Here is a 23,690-nt window from a genome sequence, read left to right as displayed (position 1 = left end):
GCATGGCGATTTATCATATGCAAAACTTGGCACATCAAGTGCCTAATCATGTGTGAATTCCCCCGGGGAGCTGCCGGTGAAATTAGGTCCAACTTGTCCCTAGGACAAGTCGGGCTAATGTATGGGGGCCCTTAGGAAGCCGAAGCTATATACAGTAAGTGAAACTAAGATAATGAAATGTAATTAAAATACTGTAGCAAAGAAATAGTGAAGAAATGAATAAGTGCTACAATAAGTATTAATAGAGTGTGACACCACATTACATCTATTAATACTTAGCACTTACTAATTTCTTCACTAACACTATTTCTTTAATATTTTAATTACATCTAATTATCATTGTTTAATTTTCTGTACATAGCTTCGGCTTCCTAACACTAATCTCTATTAACACTATAGTTTTTTTACTGGTGTGCTGCTCTGGACTTTCTGGCATATGCTGAATTTTGGGGTTCCGCACCCTGCACCTTGATATAGCACTACGGAGAAGCCTTGACAGCTTGGGGCTTATTCATACATTTGCGCAAATATATGTAACCAAGTTCTCTGAATTCTGTTACCATATAGGATTTATATCTTGTTAATGGTATCATCAGAGCCGGCCCTAGCCTTAATGACGCCCTAGGCAAGATTTTGGCTGGTGCCCCCTAGCACCACCACTAGTTCTGCCTCTGACCCTGCTCCCGTTTCCCAGCACCATCAACCCTCATCATAGCAACCATCATTTTGGTGCTCCCACCCGCAATATTTTAAATAAAAACAGCACACACATTCGGTGCGCAGCCCAAACAGGGGTGTGTTCTTGCTGGGAAGGGGCATGGCCACACAATAGTACCCCCAATTTAAATTATGCCACACAGTAGAGCAACTTTATTCACATTATATCATGCGATGGTGTCCCTTAATCACATTACATCACACAGTAGTACCACTTTACCTTCTATACATTACTCCTCACATTATTCACATTATACCCTTAAAAAAAAATCCTGAGAAAATATTGTATTTTAAGCACCTCCATGGCCACACTGCAACCCAGCACAAAGCAGTGTGTGCTGGGCAGAGGAGAAGAGCTGCAGCTGCTGCTGTCACTAAAGGGGAGGGGGCCCGGGCCGCCAGTGGGCCCTTCCACCAGACTTTGGCCTAGGTAATTTGTACCCCCTACCCCTTTCTCTCTGCACCCCTGATAATACCACACAGTAATGCCCCTTAAACATGACACACATTATTAATGTCCTTATAACCATAATGCCCCTTACACATTTTGCCAACCTTTATTAATGCCCTTCATACACATGACACCTTACATACACATATGTTGCACATTATTAATGCCCTTATAAACATGACAAACATAATGCCCATTACACATATGTTGCACATTATTAATGCCCTTATACACGACACACATAATGCATGTTACACATATGTCGCACATTATTAATGCCCTTATACACATGACACACATTATGCCCCTTACACATATGCCGAACACTATTGCACAACCAACCCACCCGCAGACACTAACACTGTGAACTCTGCCTCTGCTTGGATACAGATGTTTCCTCATACATCTTGACTCAATAGGCCATGCAGCTCCTGGCCAGTTCTGCTAACGTTGGGTGCCTTTTTTTCTGAAAATTCATCTTATTTGCATTGTTATGAGACCAGGACACACAAAGAGCTTCCAATGATTAAAATGATATGCGGCATGCCTATATTCTGTGGGCAACTGTGGCTGTACCTGCATTCGGAATGCTATGTTACATTGATTTTCATGAATACACTATTTCATATGCAGATACATCCTCACTCACACACAGAATATAGGCATGCTGCATATCATTTTAATCAGCAGAAGCTACTGGTGCCCCTAGGCATTCCATATGCCCTAGGCAACTGCCTAGTTGGCCTATGCCTAAGGCCGGCTCTGGGTATCATTCAGGGTGCTGGGGGAAACAATGTGTGTTTTTCTTACTCAGAATTACCCCTCTCTTGTGAGCGAGTGATATCACTAAAGTAATTCAGAATCTGCCAGTATATATAGAATGAGGAGATGCCTTAATCAAAATTTTCTTGGAGATTTCTGCATGTTTTTCCTGCCATGGTATTTACAGTTGTGCTAATCAATATCTGATTATTACATGTTACTACAGAACAGTTTGGCACAATTGGAAGATATAATTTCTCAAAGTTCATGTTGTTTTTTTAAACAGGACACACATCTTTAAGGTCTTTAATCTTGTATTACATACTGTAACTATTCTTAGTGAATACGATAATGATCACAAATCACTATTCAAACGGATGTCGAATAAAAAAGCATAAACAAAATGCTATACCAGGTATATATCCAGAATAATTAGGAAGGAGTCCACAATCGGTTCTGTAAATTAATTTGCCTTGTCTTCTTTGGAGATAATCATTTGTATTGTATAGCCGTGTAGACAGTGGTCTCTCAGTATTATCATTTCTTAACTTATTTTTCATCCCTTCACTTCTAAAAGAAGGGAAACTTGAAGGTGCAGGAATCTGTACAAAACAAATACATATTTGGCACTGTGCTAATATATACAATCATATTTGCATATATAAAGCATAATAAGTTATTAATACACAAATCCAATATTTTTCCTATGTGTGTTTATTTTGTCTCCTTTAAATATGTCATGTATATTTAGATATAGGGTTAGATTTAATAGGATGAGAGATTCAGGAAGAGAAAGATTTGGTGAGAAATCTCCATTATTATTTTTTAAAGCGGCAATCATTTACACTGCAAAACCAGTTTGATTTTGAAGTGTAAATGATTGCCACTTTAAAAAAAAAACTGGAGATTTCTCACCAAATCTCTCACTTTCTGAATCTCTCCTATTAAATCTCACCCATAATGTACAGTAACTACGCTGTATGAATTTTGGTAAGCAGCCCAATAAAATATATAATAGAATAGAATGAGCGCTACTATTTGTGTAAATGTATGTGTAAAGAAAAAAAATGTGCTGTAAGATCTGAAGATGCTGCTAACGACCAGTATGGTGGAAGTTCTAGTTCTCAGGTTAGATCTTATGTGAAATTACACACAGATCCATTGTGTGTCTGGGAAGCTGCCGGTGAAATCATGACACAATCCGGATCGCAAGCTGGTCGTTGTGATGTATTAGCTTAACACTTGTTAGGTAAGCCACCTTCTAGTAGTGGCTGCCGGCACACAAATCACTTCCCCCCATAGGAGTTAGGAACAACATTAGCATTTGATTGTATAGGTTTAGTTTACCTCGGGTACAATTTTGACTGTTTAAATATAAATGCTCACAACTGCGGCAAAATAGTTTTGTCTGCTATAAATATAATGCAACTTTATAAATAAACCAAGAATAGAATATAATAGAATCAAGACAGCTTATATTTGGTGTTTTGTGTTGTGTTTGAGCTCGGGTTACCTTCACCTCTATGCCAATGAAGAAAGAGAAGGCACATAACTATCCAAACCAACCCAATCCTTTGGACATAGTTGGTGAGTGTTACATTATAGCAGGGAAGTGATACAGATAGATAGGTGTTGGACAACAGAGTCTAGAGGCAAAGGTTGAGAGAACGAAGGGCTGTAGTTACAAAGGATGTCAAGAAGTTTGTTTGGGTGAGATGAGGGCCAGTACTTTTGGAGAGAAAGAGGTTAACACAGTGATTATAGGTCGAGCAAGCATTGGAAGATGGTGTGGAGCAGTGGTAGCCAACCCTAGCCCTCGAGAGCTACCAACAGTTCACATTTTCCAGACAACCTAGCTGCTGCACAGCTGCACTCATTAATCACTGACACATTTTAAAAGATACACAGATGGAGCTAATTAGCTCACTTGTGATTCTGTGAGGAGACCTGCAAAACATGCACTGTTGGTAGCTCTCGAGGAGTAGGGTTGGCTACCCCAGGTGTAGAGTAGGTGGAAGGGAATATGACCAAGGAGGCAGGTGGACACAATTGGGGACTAAAGGAGGCAATTGACTTAGGATGGTAAGTAGTAAATAAATGTCCATGCACTGAAACCCACACAAACATGGTGTAATTGTAAAACTGAGCACAAGGGAAAAATGGGTAAATTGATGTGTGCAATTTAAATAAGATTAATAAAAAATCAAGGGGGGGGGGGGGAGTTTTACTCAGTAGGTAAACATCCAATTGTTAACATCCATATTTTAAGGTTTTGTGCATTTTGAAATTTTAGCAGGTTTGCGGTATGTACTGTCCCTATTCCAGGGGCTGGCTAGCAACTTTTAGCCTAGGGGGCAAGTCCAGAGCATTGGCCCATAAGATCCCCTCCCCCTTCGAAAAAATAAAATATTGCCGCAAGTGGGCAGAGAATAATTTAGTCAGACGGCGAGGGCAGAGCTATGATCGCAATGCGTTGTCAGACAAAAAAATAAATAAAACATTTGCTCGATCAGAGGTGATGGGGGGGGGGGGGGCTGCTAAGGGCTGGGAAAAACCCCTGCTCCCTCTGTATTATAATAATAATAGCAGGACACCTCAGGTTGCTCCCCCTGCATAATACCAGGACACCTCAGGCTGCTCCCCCTGCATAATACCGGGACACCACAGGCTGCTCCCCCAGCATAATACAGGAGGACAACACAGGCTGCTCCCATATATAAAAAGAACAGGACACTACAAGCTGCTCCCCCTCGCTGCTACCACAGGCTGCTCCCCATTTATAATAACAGGAGGACTCTACAAGCTGCTCCCCCTGCATAACATAAGGAGGACACCACAGGCTGCTCCCCCTGCATATGAACAGGAGGACACCACAGGCTGTAAATTGTAAATTACAGGCTGTATTTCTTAATTTAGATAATGAGTGCCACCTGTCCTGAGGTGTGGCCGTGTCTCCGATTTTTGCCGGTCTCCGGGTATGTGCTGCTGTGGCTCCCCGCCTCTCTACCCTTTCCTCCATCCTTAGCCCGCCGGCTCTTCCCTAATTCCCACACATCAGATGCACGGGTGGACAGAGTCGGCGTCATTTGCACTGAGCACATGTCCTCAGTGCAGGGGGCCGGCGGCCATTTTCCTGTAGCCGCGGCCATGTTCTGGAAACCACGGCCAGTGCAGTTGACAGGAGGAGGGCTGGAGGCGGTGGACAATGTGCTGGATCCAGCGAGGCCTGCAGCAGTAACTGGTAAAGCGGCCCGGGGGGCACATGGCAGCCTGCCCCCGGCCCAGCTCACCCCTGCCCTATTCTTACCCTACTCCTTCTGGATTTTACAGTGTTCACTGCCAGGGCTCTGTGATGTGGGAGCTTTGATGTGCAGATATAGTGCTCTCGCATTGTTGCTGTTGTGTGGTAGTATTCCTGCTACTAGTGCCTGTGTTATGCGAACAATGTGTTTCATTGCACCAGTCTACTTTTTCAAGGCTACTGGTCTGTTTTTTTTTTTTGGCCCTTTATTTATACTTAACAGTCTTGTTCCTATAGAAACAGGAAGTTGGAAAAAAATAGGAAATCCTTTCTGCATCTGCTTAAGGTTGCTACAATACAAAAAAGCATCTATAATGCTGTGAAAAATAAAATGTATTTCAAATGACACTATATTCTATTAATATCTTGAGCTGCATAAACCATATACAAGCGCAGAATGCTTCTTACAACACACACAAACACACACATGCAATCAAAATCAATAACAAACCTGTTCATTTCTCCCATGAAATGGTGACCGTCTTATAATACCATCTCTTAATGAGTCAAACGTGGCATTTTCAGGTGAAGTCCATTTTGCAGGCCTGCTGAATTCATATTTTGTTTCTTCTATTGCTTTTATTGCAGGTGAAGTCTCGGGATTTCCATTGTAAGGGTGGTTCATTCGAGTAAAGGAATACTTCCCATGTGATGGCTGAAAATATCCTTTTGTGGAGAGAAGCAAAATCAAATTTTACCAAATACAGTATCAACATCATGCCATTCTAAATTAAAATAGGAAAAAAGATAAACTCTTAATGTACTCTGTAATATGAAGACTACACAAAGATAGTTGTGTATTGTGCACTGTTTATTATATAATATTATGGACATTTTGTAATCAGAATCACAGAAAAATGTGTTGTAAAATAAATCATGTTTTACAGTATGTAGTGCTTTGAAAATTATCTTGACTTTTGACCAAGTCTTTTACTGAAACTTGTGTTCTTCATTCATCAACCCAGTGATCTGCGTAAACGGGAATCCATCTGCCCCACTTCCTGGTCTCTTTTTGACATGGCTTATAATTCTATGGTTAGTTCTATCTTTATTTTCTAAAGGCACTCATTTGGCACCAGACACCTAGTGAACCTCAGTTCTGATTGTTTACAATGTAAGACTTATAATGGGGATATTGACTTAACTGCAGATGCTTTTTCTACCATTGGTTTGGACTAACTAACAGAAGAAAGTGCTAACTCATCAATTGTTCACTGCATAATTATTTGCACACAGTGGGAAGCAGAAGCAGACCAGTACCACAACCAAATGATTTATACCTGCTTAGCCATATTATTTGCTTATACTATTTTTGGTACTTGTTTCCTAGCACGGCGCCCGGCGGGTCCCATCGCATACCTTAACTTAAGGTATGCGATGGAACCCGACCGACCTGATTTTCGGGCTTTAAAGACGTTTTTAACGCACTTTGAAAATCGGTCGCATCGCATGCCATCATAATGGCATGCGATGCGACCGACCCGATTTTTACAGTGGACCCAATGTAAAACTGGTCCCTGAGACCCGATTTTACATTGGACCCAATGTTAAATGCCCCCCAGACCTGATTTTTAATTGTAAACCCACCCTGATGGTTAATTATGTCAAATTCCCCCCCATTGTTAACAAAACGCCACGATCAACCTCAACCCGAAGCATGGCGAGCGTAGTGAGCCCGTGAGGGGCGGCGGTACGCGTCCTCTGACCTTTTCATACCCCCACTATCCACGTCGGCGTGGAGTTGATTTTATATAGTGTGGCGAGCGCAGCGAGACAACGAGCCCGTAATACGTCTGAAGTAATGCGCGCTCGCTGCGCTCGCCATGCTTCGTGCTCGGTGGCTCGCTACGCTCGCCACACTATATAAAATCGACTCCACGCCGACGTGGATAGTGGGGGTATGAAAAGGTCAGAGGACGCGTACCGCCGCCGCTCGCCATGCTTCGGGTTGACGTTGATCGTGGCGTTAACAATGAGGGGGCATACAATGAAAAATGGGGTCTGGGGGGCATTTAACATTGGGGCCAATGTAAAATCGGGTCTCAGGGACCATTGAACATTGGTTCCAATGTAAAAATCGGGTCGGTCGGATCGATCGCATCGCATGCGATTTGGTTGCATGCGATGCGATCGACCCGATTTTTGTGACCCGATTTCATACAATTAAAATCGGTGGCGCCTGTGCTAGGAAACAAGTACCCTATTTTTATTCCTGGTCATTTGTAAAGGGAGAAAAGATCTACATATGGATAACCATTGCTATGAGAAAATAAATTATATTTTTCCTATATGTTTCACCTGCAGTGTCAGAATTGATTCAATGCCAGCGAGGGAGGAGGGCCCCCACAGATGGGAGTTCTAGTTCTCATGAGATGTTGCTGTTGGCAAACAATCAGATACTATTTATTATCTTTTAGAAGGTGATAAATAAATAAGAAGTAGATTGATTCTGTTTGGTTGCCCATAGCAACATCCCATGTGAAATAAAAATGCCATATTAGTACATTTCCCCCAGAGACTACACATGGATCCCCGAATCTCTAAAATCACCCAGCAGTGTTCACTGATAAAATGCACATATATCTCCATCAGTTGTGGTCTCAATACACATGCGCACCGTACTAATGTACTAATAGGGGAGTTTTATTTCACATGGGATGTTGCTATGGGCAACCAAACAGAATCTTCATAGTTCTCCCTTTTCACACTTTGGGTCTTATGTTTCCTTAAGGGCTCTCCCTCTGGGCGGGATGTATCAACATACATCTCCGCCCTTCGCACGGAAGCCGCCGCGATGCTACCGCATATGTACTAACATATGCAGCCAGCATCGGGCTGCGGTAACGGAGACCCCCGCGATACCTGTGATGTGGGCTGCGGGGGTCTCCGTCACCTCCCGGCGGCTGCCAGCGTCCCCCTGCGTCTCCTCCTCCCCCCTGAAGCCGGATGTCCTCCCGGCTGTGACACCAGGGGGAGGAGGAGGTTAAAGGAGGACGGGAGGGGGGGGACGGCGTACGGCGGGCGGCGAAAGAAGCCCATAGGCTTCTATAGGGGTGAACCGGTGATGATACATAGGAAAATGTGGTAAAACGGGGGTTTTACCGCATTTTCCCTTTAGTACATCCCGCCCTCTGACATTAAGGCTTCATTTTATTTTTAGAAATTCCGATAACCTTCAATGATACACACCACCCCCCAAGTGGCTTCTTGGGGCTTACATATGGAGACAGTGGCATATCTACAGTATAATGTATATGTAGGATGTTTGGTGCACATGGACACCTGATTCCAGGAGACCTACACCACACACCCGGCACCCATATAATTATAAAATTAATTTATAAAATGGTAGGCTACTGTTGCATTTAGTATGCCAGCACTATCTGACGTCGAAGAGCTGCAACCGATGCAGTTCCTAGAAGCCGGGTTTTGTGCACATGCTTTCCCTACATTCCCTAGTAGATTATATGTGCATTCACAATAGGCATATCCAGCTCGACTGCTGCATGAGATTAATTAAATCCAGACAGCCCTCTTTCTTCATAAGGTAGATGGCACCACTGCTGCTCAGACTTCTTTCCTTTAGGTACCTAGGCTTTCTGCTAATGTCACAAGGGTCATTACATTTTAAGGGAAGACATTCAAGTACTTAGTACTTAATGCAAGACTAGACTTTTTACACTGAGCCTGAAAACTAAAACATTAACGACTCTACTAAAGAAATAAAAAGACATTAGTTTCATGGCAAATAAGATCCACTTGGCCTATCTAATCTGCCCTAAGCACATGTTAATATATACTCACTTAGAGTTCATTTATAGTCTGGAGCCAATTAACCTACAAGTGTATTCTTTGGGTTATGGGAGGAATTAAGAGTACTCGGAGGAAACCCACAAAAGCATGGGGAGAATATGCAAACTCCATACAGTTAGGGCCATGGTGGGAACTAAACCATGACATCTGAGTTAGGAGCTAGTAATGCTAACTTTGACATACTGTAGTCCGTGCTGCTCATCTAAACGTACATACTATTCCCATGTTGTCAACATCACCACATCTAACTGTTAAATCTCTTGAAGAAAATATCATTGCAAATCCAATTATTCCTATCTAAGGGATGCATTCAGCATACTGCCGGTCGGGATGCCATCTTTCACAATACTGATTAGGCAATCCAAGTACCACCAGGAAACCGACCCTGGCATCCCAACATCAGTGAGGATGCTGACACCAGAATTCTGACTGCCGGGATGCAAAGTGGAAATGGAAGTATACAGGGGTGGTTTAGGGTTAGGCTGGGGAAGGGGGTGGTAGTTTTAGGTAGATTTCGGCACTAGAAAGGGACTTAGGGTGACCCCTATCGGGATTCACTCCTTCAGGATGCTGACATCAGGTTTCTGAACGCTGACAATACAACCACTGGTCATACATATGTATACCCTCTCTAGGTATACTTGGCTTTGTGAAAATATTCATTAGCATCAGATTTGAGAATTGCTATATTCTAACAGTTAGTACATTGTTCCTATACTTCTTGATGTAATTATTAAGTAAATAATTTAAATATGATTAAATGTTCAGCATAAAATACACACATCTATACCATTTTTATTGTTCCAGTTTTCTGTAGGTCCTCTAGACGTGATAGACGTTTTTCCACCCAACTGTACGTTAATTAAAGGGCTATGACTACCACCCCAACCACTGACATGTAATTGTGAAGGTCTTTGGAGGCCAGGTTCGTAATCTGCCGATTTCACAGTTGCGTTGCCATATATTTCTCCTTTATCACTTCGAAGCTTCCGGGTATAACCTGTATATCTAAAGGAACACACTGTTTAGACAAGCATTTTATAAAGTACTATACCATTTATTGCCTCCTCTGTATTACTCTCTCACTACAGTGCCATTGCTTTTCCCCTTTGAGTTGCTGGATTGACTGCTCCGGTTGACACAAAGATTTCCTTTATTAATGCTAAGGGATAAAATATCCCTGAAAAATGGTCTTCTGTACTTCACGTGTTTGTAGTGAGCCCCTTCAGAACTCCATCTCCAGTATTTACTAAATTAATTATTGGTACCTTTGTTTCCTTGCCTACTTCTACTGATACACAGATTTGAATATCTCCCTCACTGATAAACAACTATTAGGGCTAACCATATTGTCTGATTGACTATTATGTGTATTTGATAAGAGGATCATTTTTATTTTTTTTTATCTTTTTTGATTCACTGAACTGTACTGTAAAAACCAGTATGCACACTGTTGGCATTTTTATTAAATATTACTTGAATATATTTTATGCTCTAAAGTTTAGAGCATATCTATCTATCTATCTATCTATCTATCTATCTATCTATCTATCTATCTATCAGTGTACATAAATTTATCAAAAATAGTTGAGAAGACAGCACAGTAGTGTAATATTGTGGGTTAACCACTGAATAGGACTCGTAGCAAGGTTATGATATAAGATACCATATTTTTTAAACCCACGGTATGCCTCCACTTTATCTCTCTCTCTCTCTTTCTCTATAAATATAAAACAGTATAGTGTAATATTGTTTTGCAAGTAATACATAGTAAAGTGCGATAGTGCTTGGTTTGACCATAAATTGCCAGAACTAACGCCTCTCTCCTCTGTACCAAGAGAACACTGTGATTTAAAAAATATGATTTAAGAAAAACTGCACACACTGAACCACTACTGCCTGCCAAGATTTCAACAATGTCAACATCATAACTGTCGACATTGTGAATAACTGCGTCTCCTGCAGACATTATACAATTAATAATGCCGAATTAAAAAAAAGTGCATTCAAACCAAGAGCAAATTGGTATATTGTTTGTTACATAGTTCTGTAAAATATAAAAGAAATATAAAATAAATTGTATGTTTCACTTGCATTATCTCAGCCGCTTTTACTATTACAGGAGTGCTGTTTGCTTTTAACTGACACATAACCATTGATTTTCTCTTATTTTATCTCAAGTGTGTCTAATGTAAAATAATGCTACATGAAAAATATAAAGAATAAATTCCTGGGGGGATAAACATCTTCACTTACCCTGGTACATAGCTTGGATCGTAGCTAGAAAACATAGACTCGGGTAGTTCTGGAAGAAATATAGGCATTTTACAGTCAGTGTTGATGTAACACAGAAGCCACAATGCACAGTGTAGACAGAGCTCTTGTGTTTTGCCTGGTAACAGTAACTGGAGACACAGAGGAATTTGTTATCACAACCAGGTATATTAATAACATGTTTAAATACAAGATCAGATCCTTTAGAGTTAATAGAGATAATTTTATATTTCAATTAACATGTTTTATTCTTTTATTAGGTTTTCTATTACATATTATTCTGTCTGTGCTTATTTCCCACTTCCACTTGAATTAAATAACATTAAATGAATTTAAGAATAATTGGCAATCACATTTAAAACACATTTAGATTTGTTGTGTAGTACCATCATTTTATTGTGCTTGTTTAAACAAGAATTATATGAAATCTATACTCTTTGCTGAGTATTTGCAGTTGCCATAGTAACAGGTTCTAACATTTAAATGCAAACAAAAATGCAAGTGTGTTGCCCTCTAGTGTCCAACTGAGGGAAACACAAGGTCAATTTACTATACAGTACATGGGAGTTCTATTGAAGATGGGATGTTGCCCATAGCCAGAGCCGGCCCTAGCCTAAATGATGCCCTAGGCAAGATTTTGGCTGGTGCCCCCTAGCACCGCCACTAGTTCCGCCTCTGACCCTACTCCCCTTTCCCAGCACCATCAACCCTCATCATAGCAGTCATCATTTTGGTGCTCCTACCCGCAATATTTTAAATAGAAACAGTGCACACATTCGGTGCGTGGCCCAAACAGGGGTGTGTTCTTGCTGGGAAGGGGCATGGCCACACAATAGTACCCCGTCAACCCGAAGCGTGGCGAGCGCAGCGAGCCCGCGAGGAGCGGCGGTACACGTCCACCGACCTTTTCATACCCCCACTATCCACGTCGGTGTGGAGTTGAGAATAGAAAGTGTGGCGAGCGCAGCGAGCCACCGAGCCCGAAGCGTGGCGAGCGCAGCGAGCCTCTGGCAGGGGACGCGGATACCTTCACAGGTGGGGTCTGTGGGGTCTTTGGGGTCTGTGGGGTCTGTGAGCCATTTAACATTGTTCCCTATGTGAAATTGGGGTAATTGGGCCATTTAACATTGTTCCCTATGTAAAATCGCGGTAATCGCGTTGGTCGCATCGCATGCGATTTTTTTGGCCGCATGCGATGCGACTGACGCGATTTACATTTTAACATGCATTTCTATGTAAGATCGCGAGCATCGCATCGGTCGCATCGCATGCCATTATAATGGTATGCGATGTACATGTGATGCCCGCGATGGGCGCCGTTCTAGGTAAACAGTACCCTTTATTCACATTGTATCATGCAATGGTATCCCTTATTCACGTTACATCACACAGTAGTACCATTTTACCTTATATACATTACTACACACATTCTTCACATTATACCCTTAGAAAAAAATCCTGAGAAAATATTGTATTTTAAGCACCTCCATGGCCACACTGCAACCCAGCACAAAGCAGTGTGTGCTGGGCAGTGGAGAAGAGCTGCAGCTGCTGCTGTCACTTAAGGGGAGGGGGCCTGGGGCCCCCACTGGGCCCTTCCATCAGACTTTGGCCTGGGTAATTTGTACCCACTACCCCTTTCTCTTGGCACCCCTGATAATACCACACAGTAATGCCCCTTACACATGACACACATTATTAATGTCCTTATAAACATAATGCCCCTTACACATTATGCCAACCTTTATTAATGCCCTTCATACACATATTGACACATATAATGCCTCTTACACATATGTTGCACATTATTAATGCCCTAATAAACATGACACACATAATGCCCATTACACCTATGTTGCACATTATTAATGCATTTATACATGACACTCATAATGCCCCTTACACATATGCCAAACACTATTGCACAACCAACCCACGGCCGCACAGCTGCTAACACTGTGACCTCTGCTTGGATACAGATGTTTCCTCATACATCTTGCCTCAATAGGCCATGCAGCTCCTGGCCAGTTCTGCTAACGTTGGGTGCCTTTTTTGCTGAAAATTCGTGTTATTTGCATTGTTATGTGATCAGGACACACAAGGAGCTCCTGATGATTAAAATGTTATGCGGCATGCCTATATTCTGTGTTCGACTGTGACTGTACCTTGATATGGAATGCTATGTTACAGTGATTTCCCTGAATACACTATTTCATATGCAGATACAGCCTCATTCACACACAGAATATAGGCATGCTGCATATCATTTTAATCAGCTGAAGCTGCTGGTGCCCTTAGGCATTCCAAATGCCCTAGGCATTTGCCTAGTTTGCCTATGACTAGGGCCGGCTCTGCCCATAGCAGTCAATCAGATTCTGTCTATTATCTTCTAGAACGTGCTAAAGAAGTAGAATCTTATTGGTTGCTAGGGCAACATCCCATCTTCAATAGAACTCTCCCATTTAGTAAATTTACTGGTACTTGTGTAGTTTCATGGCGGCAGCTGACCGCTAACACCTTCGGGGTCCGTGTCTCCTCGCCCACGCATTAGGCTCGGTGTCTCGCTGTGCTCGCCACACTTTGTATAATCGGCTCCATGCCGATGTGGATAGTGGGGGTATGAACAATCCACGTCAGCGTGGAGTTGACTTTATAAAGTGTGGCAAAAGCAAGGATACGCGGACCCGGAAGGAGCAGGCATCCAGCTGCTGCCGTGAAACTACACAAGTACCAATTTAATCCCATGTTGCTACAGTAATTGGTGTTTTTTAATAGGTTAATTATATAATTTATCTAAAAAATCATATGACTTATATTATTATAATTATTATTATTATTATTGCTACCAGGTCAGGTGTAAGGGGTCTAGACACCCTAGGCTCAGCTGTCCATCCCCCTCCCCTCCCCTATGCAGCATTTTAGTAGGTACGACTGCTTCACATCCTCTATCTCTTTCTCTGTGCTGTTTTTACCTCCCTCTGTTTGTGGGGCAACAGCAGTGGGAAATTGCTGTAACATCTCCCTATTGGCAGTGTCATCTGTGACAGCAGTGCAGAACCCCCTCCGCTGTGCAGAATTGACAGTCTTCTGTCAGCCGGACATCAGCTGCAGCAGCAGCTTCTCACGAGGAGCCAGCCAGCTGTAATGTCTTCCTACTAATTTAATCAATGTAGGTGGAAGGCACACATACAGTACTCCTTAGAGGCATTGGTGCTGCACGGAACAGGGCTGGTCTGGTGTTCCTATTCGCCGAGCAGCCTAATTCATTCACCTGGTTTTAATCAGCCACAGAACCTGTGTAATTCATGAATGTCCCAGTTAAAAGTTAAAGTATATGATCAGGTTTCTTCATCTGCAGTCAGCAGCTGAAATTAATTTCCAACTGTTCAATGTCTACGATCATAAAGTCATGTCACAGAAACAGGTTTGGGTTCCGTGCACTGCCTGTGGAATACTTGCTTGGACAGCCAGATTACAGAAATAAATCTGATCACACCATGCTCCTCAAAGTTTGACCATGTCATCTTACAACTGATGCTGAGATGCAGTGTAACTAATGCTGAGTGTGTCTAATATGAGGGGGGCAAGTGCCTCAAATTGTGACAACAATAGCTGGTATGTAATATGATCAGTAGAGCTGCCACCACATCATGCAATGTAAGGGACAGAGCAGAGCTGCTGCACATGCCCTGTGGGAGCAGCTTCTACCACATTTACTGTATGTGTGGATCTGAGCCCTCAAACATTGCAATGGACCAGAGAGCAGCTGCCATGAGGAAGAGACAAGAGCCTTACCATGAAGTGGGAGATTGTGAGATTAGAAAGTGCAGTACTGTTTCTATTCTATGTTTGTGTGTTTATTTATTATATGTTTAACCTTTTCCTGACTACTTATCTTAATTAAATGTTTGAAAGAGCCTGTACTGTAGACAACCTGTACTGTTAAATATCAATACTATATTCCATACAGTATCCAGTGTTTAAAAATGCGAATTTTTGGAGCAGTTCCCACTCCTCACAGACTCCCGTACTTACTCCAGTGGGATATTTTGGATAACATTTGTAAACCCCCCTCTAAAAATCCTGCGTTTGCCACTGTACAGAGTGATAAAACATAGGCAAACAAAGTATGAGAAACCTCCACCAGCGCACCACAAGATATTTTTATAAATATTCACTTCCCTGATCAAATTCGATCCTGGGTCCGATCTCCTGATCGGAAAATAAGACTTTATACGATGGTGATATGGTCTCACAAGGATTGGGTCACATGAAATAAATAGGGCCTGTTCAAACCTGTATGCTGCATATGTTCAGTGCCCTGCCAACCCCTGGCCCTACACCCCTCGATCTAATGGCTCAGCGAGTGTGAGACTCGCCAAAGCCGTTTACTCCTTGGTTTGAGCATATTCGCGCATGTGAAGACCCTGAACATCGGGTAGGGGCAGAATTCAGACCCGTACGATCGAGTGTGAATCGCCCCATAATTAAGACCCAAACACTGCATTACTAGACCATTCACCTCTGTGAAAAATACCTTATTTTCTGCCACAGAACTTTATTCTAGGGAAATTTTGCTACATCTTCACTTCTCTGCAGACATAACAATAAAAGTAAAATGCATACGAGGAATTATGCTGAATATACACTAGAGGGCAAGCTTAGGCCATCATTTGATTGAACTACAACTGTACTGTATACTTTCCATGAGTGTCACTTCTGTCTCTAGCATCAGATAACATGTCTCATAGGGCCTTATTCTAGATGGACAAAACCATGTGCACTGCAGGTGGGGCAGATGTTACTTGTGCAGAGAGAATTAGATATGGGTGGGGTTTTACTTCAAAGTGAGATCTATATTGCAGTGTAAAAATAAAGTAGCCAGTATTTTCCCTGCACAGAAACAAAATAACTCACCCAAATCTAATTCTCTCTGCACAAGTAACATCTGCCCCCCTGCAGTGCACATGGTTTTGTCCATCTAAGAAGGATTTTGTCATAAAGAGTGAACTAGAATAAGGCCCATAGTTCTAGACTTCACCACATCAGTTGGGAAGGTACTTCCTCATCTTTGCGGTCACAGCTTACGTTAGCCGCTTTCAGAATAGCACCATTGTCTCCTCGAGGGCTTGCTTTGCTCGCCACAACTTTACTAACGGTAATATATGGTGGCGTGGACCCAGGGTAGTGCAGGTTACGCTACATAAGTTCCGTAGCGTAAGCTGTGGCCACAAAGATGAGGAAGTACCATTGGGAATACTGTGAGTAGGGTCCTGCTACCATCACAGGTGTCGGTACTTGTGAGTTATCTGGGCGTCCGATTTTGGTACTAGATCGCATGCGATATCGCATGCGATTTGCGATTTGCATGCGATTTAGCATGCGATTTGCATAAGATTTGCTATTCATTTCATTACCCCACTATCCCCAAAGTGTGTCTATCAACGTGAACCCGAAGCGTGGCGAGCGCAGCGAGCCCGCGAGGGATGGCGGTACGCGTCCTCCGACCTTTTCATGCCCTACTATCCACTAGGGCGTGGAGTGAGAATAGAATAGTGTGGCGAGCGCAGCGAGCCACCGAGCCCGAAGCGTGGCGAGGGGACGCGGACACCTTCACAGGTATCCGCGTGCCCTTGCAGGCTTCACAGGTGTCCGCGTCCCCTCGCGGGGCTCGCTGCGCTCGCCACGCTTCGGGCTCGGTGGCTCGCTGCGCTCGCCACACTATTCTATTCTCACTCCACGCCCTAGTGGATAGTAGGGCATGAAAAGGTCGGAGGACGCGTACCGCCGCTCCTCGCGGGCTCGCTGCGCTCGCCACGCTTCGGGTTCACGTTGATAGACACACTTTGGGGATAGTGTGGTAATGAAATGAATAGCAAATCTTATGCAAATCGCATGCTAAATCGCATGCAAATCGCAAATCGCATGCGATATCGCATGCGATATCGCATGCAAATCGCATGCAAATCGTAAGTACCAAAATCGGACGCCCAGATAACTCACAAGTACCCAGGTGTCTTCTGCTGATGGGCAAGTCTGAATTCAAAATGAACAGTCCATAGCACAACCATTGCTGATTCCAAATGCTTAACATGCAGTACCTTGTGTGGACATTGGTCAGATTTATAGATGGAGCAGCTCTCATTTGAGCTGCTCCTGGCAATAGAATCGTCATCCGCTAGCGTTGGCCATATGATAGAAGGGGCGCACGCACGAGACACTCACGCGCCTGTTCTGTCGGAGCCCGCTGTCGCCCTCCACCGGCTCCACGCTGCTCCACCTCGCCGCCCACAGCCCTCACTAATCCTGTCCATCTCCCTGAAGCGGAGAAAGGCAGGGAATCCGCTCTCCACTGCTGTGCTGACGGGGATGCGCAAGTGTGTGAGACACTCGCGCATCCCCGTAAGATGGAGTGCCTGGCCACCAGCCTGCTCCAGCTCAGGGGATCTGGCGATTCCTCAGGCTGGCTGACGAGCACTCCATCTGTATCTTTGTACTTTATTGTGATGTTAAAACTATCCCCAGCTGTGATGGGCGGGGGGAAAGGAGCGCATATCATTTTATTTTACTATTTGTAAACTTATACAGACAGAACATGCACAGATGCACTGCCTTTTAAAATAAGTAAATGTCTCCATTTGTTTTACCTAATGTACCTTATTTAAGGCTTCACAGAAATAATATCTGTCCTCCCCGGGTTTTCGAATGGCTCACAGCCAATTTCTAGGTTGACAGTCAATAGGTCAACACCATATGGTTGACACATATGGTTGACATGGTTAAAATTTCAACACAAGCAATTCTTGAACATGGCAATGTTAACATGTGAAAAGGTCGACATGAGTTTTTCCCATTTTTTTTCTTCATTTTTGGATCCACATGGACTCTGATTGGTAATGGGAAAGTGGCTGGGAGCATGGCAAGCGAACGCAGTTCACTAATGTGGTGTCACCACAAAATTGTAAAAACTTTTCATGTGTCAACTTTTTCCAGGTCAACCTTTTGGGGTTAATCTGTTAGCTGTCGGCCTAGAAAGTGTCTATAAGCTATAGCACACCCAGCCTCCCTATGAATAACAGTCCACACCCTACAAACATTGCGGGATTTAAAATGATGGCATTTGTATATAAGCGGGGAATGTTAACTGTACATCTGTTAATACATGTAAATTCAACAATTGTGGTTATGTGGTACTTCAACGGCTAAGTAAAAATGAACCTATTTTACTATAAACAGATCTTTACCTTAGTAGGTGGGACCAGAGGTGTCATTAGCCTTCTCGAAACTTGGTGCACTGAAAGCTTGCATCGGAAAAAATGGCGGGCCTTGCTGGGAGCGCTATGCGAGCTCACACTGGCAAATGATGTAGCTGGATGTACCAACTCCTACATAGTGACAGGAGCCAATTGCTGCATGTAATGTCACTGAGCAAGTAAATACTGCTAAAAAAAAAATTTCATACAAGAAAAGAAAAATAGTGCTTCCCTCAATGGATGTAGCAGGTCACCCCAATAGCGTTGAGAGGGGGGCATTTACTCTTCACCCAGGCCCAGGTCAGATGGAGGGACCCACTACCCCCCTCCCCCATTGTAGAGAGCCGGGCAGTGGGAGAGAGAGAACTAACAACAGTCTCTGCTGCTCAGTGCTATATACTGAACTGGGGAGAGAGGCAGCGGCAGCCTCTCCCCTCTCTCTAAACTGGATATGGTCATTGGGTCACCAGCAAGTTGTTAGACAGTCAGCAAGTTGTTAGACAGTCATTAGGTCGCCACCATTAGGTCGACATGTAGGAAGTGCTGTAGTGCTTCTAGCACAGAGTGGTCTGTATATCAGCACTGATATGCAAACCAGACCTGTGCTAGAAACACTACAGCAGACAGCGACACCCCAGGCAGGGAACAGGAACTGCATGGGTTTTCAAAGATGGCAGGTGCTAGAATGAACATTAGATACATTAGGCCCTTGGCGGAAGTTTTTGTGAGTATGTGTATGGTCTGGGCTGTTGACTTAAGGTGGCCATACATTACTACAATGTCTTGCAGCAGTGTATGGCCATCCGATCCCCCTTGAGCCACCCGGGACCTTCTATCACTTTTGGTCCTTTCACATGCAATGTATCAAATGCTGCCCCGTACCTCCCCACCAGGGGATGACAAACACAACCGATTTGGCCCAATTTTTTGCCACAATCTATCAGAATAGGGTGAATTCGGTCCAAATTGGACCAGTTTATGAGGGCCTTAAGACATTTACACTGTGTGTGACTATGGGCCTTATTCTAGTTCACTCTTTCTGATAAAATCCTTCTTAGACGGACAAAACCATGTGCACTGCAGGGGGGCAGATGTAACGTGTGCAGAGAGAATTAGATTTGGGTGAGTTTTGTTTCTGTGCAGGGTAAATACTGGCTGCTTTATTTTTACACTGCAATATAGATCTCACTTTGACGTAAAACCAAACCCAAATCTAATTCTCTCTGCACAAGTTACATCTGCCCCACCTGCAGTGCAGTGCAGTTTGTGGCTATGAGGCGGGGGGGGGGGGGATAATGGGACAGTGTGTGTTACAAAAAAAGGTGTCAAAAGTCATGAATGGAGAGAGACCCATACTTCTGGATGGTTAAGACACAGAACAGAGGCGCAGAGTCTAATGTGCTGGTGGTATTCACCAGGGACCCCACAAGGGGGTTCCAGGTTTCTGTCTCGTTCCCTCGTACATGTGCTGGTATTCTCTGGGCAAAGCTTACCTTGTGGATTGTACAATGATTATCGTCAAGCTTAGTAAGAACCAAACGGGCAGCAAAGTACCAGGGAGTAGCCAACAGCACAAGGGTCAGGTACACTGGAGGTAGATATGAATCTATACTCTGGCACAGAGGTGCTCCCTAAAACTTTTATAGGTGAGTTCCAAATTGGTGTCAAGCATAACTCCACTGTTTGGCATGCCTGGCCCTTCAAATCTCACCCAGAGCAGTCACACATCCATTTGGGAGCTGCAGTCAATTGTGCACAGAAGCTGATAGCGGTGAGAGCTGGAAGAAGAAGATACTAGCAACAGGCAGCAGGGATTCCTCACCCAGTGCCATTCATTACCTGGAACCCCTGCAATGCCAGACCCAGCATAATGGCTTGTCAAGGGAACTTCTGGAGAAATTTGCAGAGAAGTTGAGTTGCATGGATGTATGAGGTTTTGAGGTTTTGACACAACAGTGTTTTTTGGGACCATATCCTTTCCAATCCAGAACATTTTAAATGTATTGTTAATAATAAGAGGGGTTACATGGGTTACAACATCAATATACATTTACAATACAACTTACACAAGATTAATATGAGAGAATGAGACCAATAAGACCAAAGTTGGATATGTGGCAATATGAGGAAGACCAAGGTTGGATATGTGGCAAGTTTATCATATAATCAGTATATTGCTAAATGATTACAATTGTATTACAGTAAATTTGCCAGAATATGTGTAAGCTGACCTTATAGAAAGAGGTGATTGATCAACTAAAATTTCATAAACATAAAAAATAGAATAACAACATTAGGTTAGTTCGGGGAATACACAAAGGAGAGCAAATAAGGAGGGTGTTAGGAGTGGTGGTGTGGTGACCCGGTTGCTGATGCCCAGCAGTCCTTTCTGCCTCCTGCAAGCAAGGCTTCACCTATGACAGCCACATTTAAAGGGTCAAATAGGTCTGCCCCAACTCCGGTGCCACCAGGTCTTAATGAGGGACAAGGCTGCTGCAAGAGGCTAGGCATTGCAAAAGGGGGGTCTGGAGGAACTAACCACACACCTTCCCCAATACATGGGTCACTACGGATCCACGGTGCAACAATGCACAAGTTCTAACATAAGATATACAAATCCCTAATACACAGGAGGAGCAACAATGCCCAGGATTTGAACTAAAATACACAAAATCTCAGTATAGAAGATGCAACAATGCACAGGATCTTTTCTGATAAATACAAATTCCCTTAATGCAGTAGGTGCAACAATGCACAGAGATGACTTAAACTAAAATATAAAGATAATGAAGTAGAACTGGACTTCTCTGATGCAGGCAGAACAAGCAGAACAGCCAGGGAATCTCCAGAGCAGGCAGGGAACGCTGAATACACTGTGGCAGGAAAGGCTTACAGGACGCTATAAATGGCGCCTCTCAGAAGGCTGAGCCAGGTTTTATTCAAAAAGCCTGCCGCAATCTGGCGTGTGATGCGTCACTTGAGAACTCTGACTGCATCCCTGCCGCTATACAGAACCCGGAAGTTCGGGGCGCTGCCTAGCAATTCAGGAGAGATGACGATTTAATTTCATAAACTTAGAATATGGAATGTGGGGTTTACAGATAAACTGCAGTACTGCATGCAAAACAGTACTATACAATCAAGAATGTAGTTGTGGAACTACTCGTCCCAGCATGCCCTGCCACAGTTTTAGCAATCCATTATATAAAATCTGTGGCAGGGCATGCTGGGATGTTTGTTTCCACAATAGCTGGAGGGCCAGGAGTTTGACACCACTGGTCCACAGGATATGGCAATGCAAAATGTAGTGATAGCTTTCCATATTCAAAATGCCTTGTACAAATCTCCCACTTTATCAGCACCAAAGCAGCCCCAGACCATCACTTTACCTCCACCATGCTTGACAGATGGTGTTAGACACTCTTCCAGCATCTTTTCACTTCTGCATCTCAAACATTTTCTTCTGTGTGATTCCAACACCACAAACTTCAATTCATCTGCCCATAACACTTTATTTTTTCAATCTTCATCTGTCCAATGTCTGTGTTATTTTGCCTACATTAATCTTTTCCTTTTATTAGCCAGTCTCAGATATGGCTTTTTCTTTGCCACTCTGCCATAAGGCCAGCATCTTCACTACAGAAATTGACAATGGCGTTTAGCAGGTACCATTTAATGAAGCTGCCAGTTGAGGACCTAGGGGAGAAATCGCAGTGTATTGGGGCCTTAAGATTGAGATAAAGTACCAGCCAATCAGCCCCTAACTGTTATTTTTTAAACATTGCATGTAACATGGCAGTTCGAAGCTGATTGGTTGGTAAATCTTAGTTTATTTTTCTTCTAATGGTCCTGGGTGGTGTCTATCTATATAGTAAGGACTTTTGTTCCAGTTGCTAAGACTTCTGGGGGATAATGTTCTGCGCAATCCTGCTGCAGGTGCACCAAGGCCAAGCAATACAGAGGGAGTTACAGGAGGCCGGAGAGCATTTGTGATTATTTTAGAAGAGACTATACCACATGTTCATGTGCCACACAGTTGCAAGCAGCCTCAGAAGCCAGATTTACTACTTTATGCTAATTCCAGAATGTCAGGCTATTGCAGGGGTTCTTGCATCTGGAAGTGGAAACCCGTGCCGGCCAATGATATTATGCCAAGTGCCACAGCTATTATTAGCAATCGCACATACTCGGGCTAGTTGCAAGAGATAGCAGAAACAAGCTTCCTTTTCCCATGAGTAGCATTAAGCTTTAGATACATGCCCATGCCCAAAACTCAAGGGGGATCTGTGCCATCACATTGTCGACGTGCCCAATGGGGGGTCATTCAGACCTGATCGCACGGCCGTGAATGTGCAACGGCCAGCGATCAGGGAGATGCCGCTCCACTAGAGTGAAATCCCACCTTGTGAATGGATCTGTGCGCGGTGTAAAGATGTTGCAGCTGAGCAAATATGTTCAAAACCCTTTGATACAGGGTCATCATCGCATGATGTTTCCATTGGGAACCAGTCATCGCAGAGACTTACTTGGTTGCTGTAATCAAAAGAGGCATATCCAGCCTTGATCTGGCTTCATACACCCGCCCCTAAACTTCTTGGGCACGTCTCAATTTTCCCTGTCACTCCCAGCGTTTCTACTGGCACATTGAGCGTTTTTCTTGGCACGCCCATGGAACGGCCTGTTACCATTTACAGACACCTACTTCCTGCCAATCACCTTGCAAACGGCTTGCGAATAGCAAAAGTAGCAGTACTTCATCGCTGACCAGCATCACGCACGCACATTGTGGCCCATACACATACAGTCTATAGATACAGAAATATAGAACAGAGATCACGACTTTGACCCCTCACCGCTATAATCTGCATAGGCTGTCTGTTAAGCTACAGAACAAGAAACATAGGCAAGACATAAAACCAGACTTTGGGGGTTATTCTGATTACTTCAGTCCCCCGTGCGTTTACATTTCTGCGCATGTGCATGTCCAGATGTCAGCTGCCTGCCTGGTTCCCACACAGGGTGCTTAGAGAACATAGAGGTGTCTCTGATCTCCGAGCGCTGGAGAAATCATTGAATGATTTCTCCCCAGCTGCAAATGGATGATTATGCAAATCATCCA

At 43.5% G+C, this 23,690-nt stretch overlaps 1 protein-coding gene across 4 annotated transcripts in view; it reads right to left on the bottom strand.

Annotated features, from left to right (window-relative positions):
* Positions 1-23,690, bottom strand: part of LOC146072834 (ciliary microtubule inner protein 2B-like) — a 58,124-nt gene that overhangs the window by 1,492 nt on the left and 32,942 nt on the right. For 2 of the 4 annotated variants that reach the window (XM_083180024.1, XM_083180031.1), the window contains 4 exons: positions 11,301-11,449; positions 9,835-10,052; positions 5,683-5,897; positions 2,343-2,532 (listed from right to left, as the gene is read on the bottom strand). In XM_083180024.1, coding sequence (XP_083036150.1) covers positions 2,343-2,532; positions 5,683-5,897; positions 9,835-10,052; positions 11,301-11,449 — 772 coding nt within the window. The remainder of the gene's footprint in view (positions 1-2,342; positions 2,533-5,682; positions 5,898-9,834; positions 10,053-11,300; positions 11,450-23,690) is intronic. The other 2 variants (XM_083180044.1, XM_083180037.1) reach the window with 1 other exon arrangement.

This window comes from Crinia signifera, chromosome 1 (genome assembly GCF_055691185.1).
Source record: "Crinia signifera chromosome 1, ASM5569118v1, whole genome shotgun sequence".
Taxonomy (NCBI): Eukaryota; Metazoa; Chordata; class Amphibia; order Anura; family Myobatrachidae; genus Crinia; species Crinia signifera.
The sequence above is the reverse complement of the archived record's forward strand: the minus strand, read 5'-3'. Positions and strand labels throughout refer to the sequence as shown.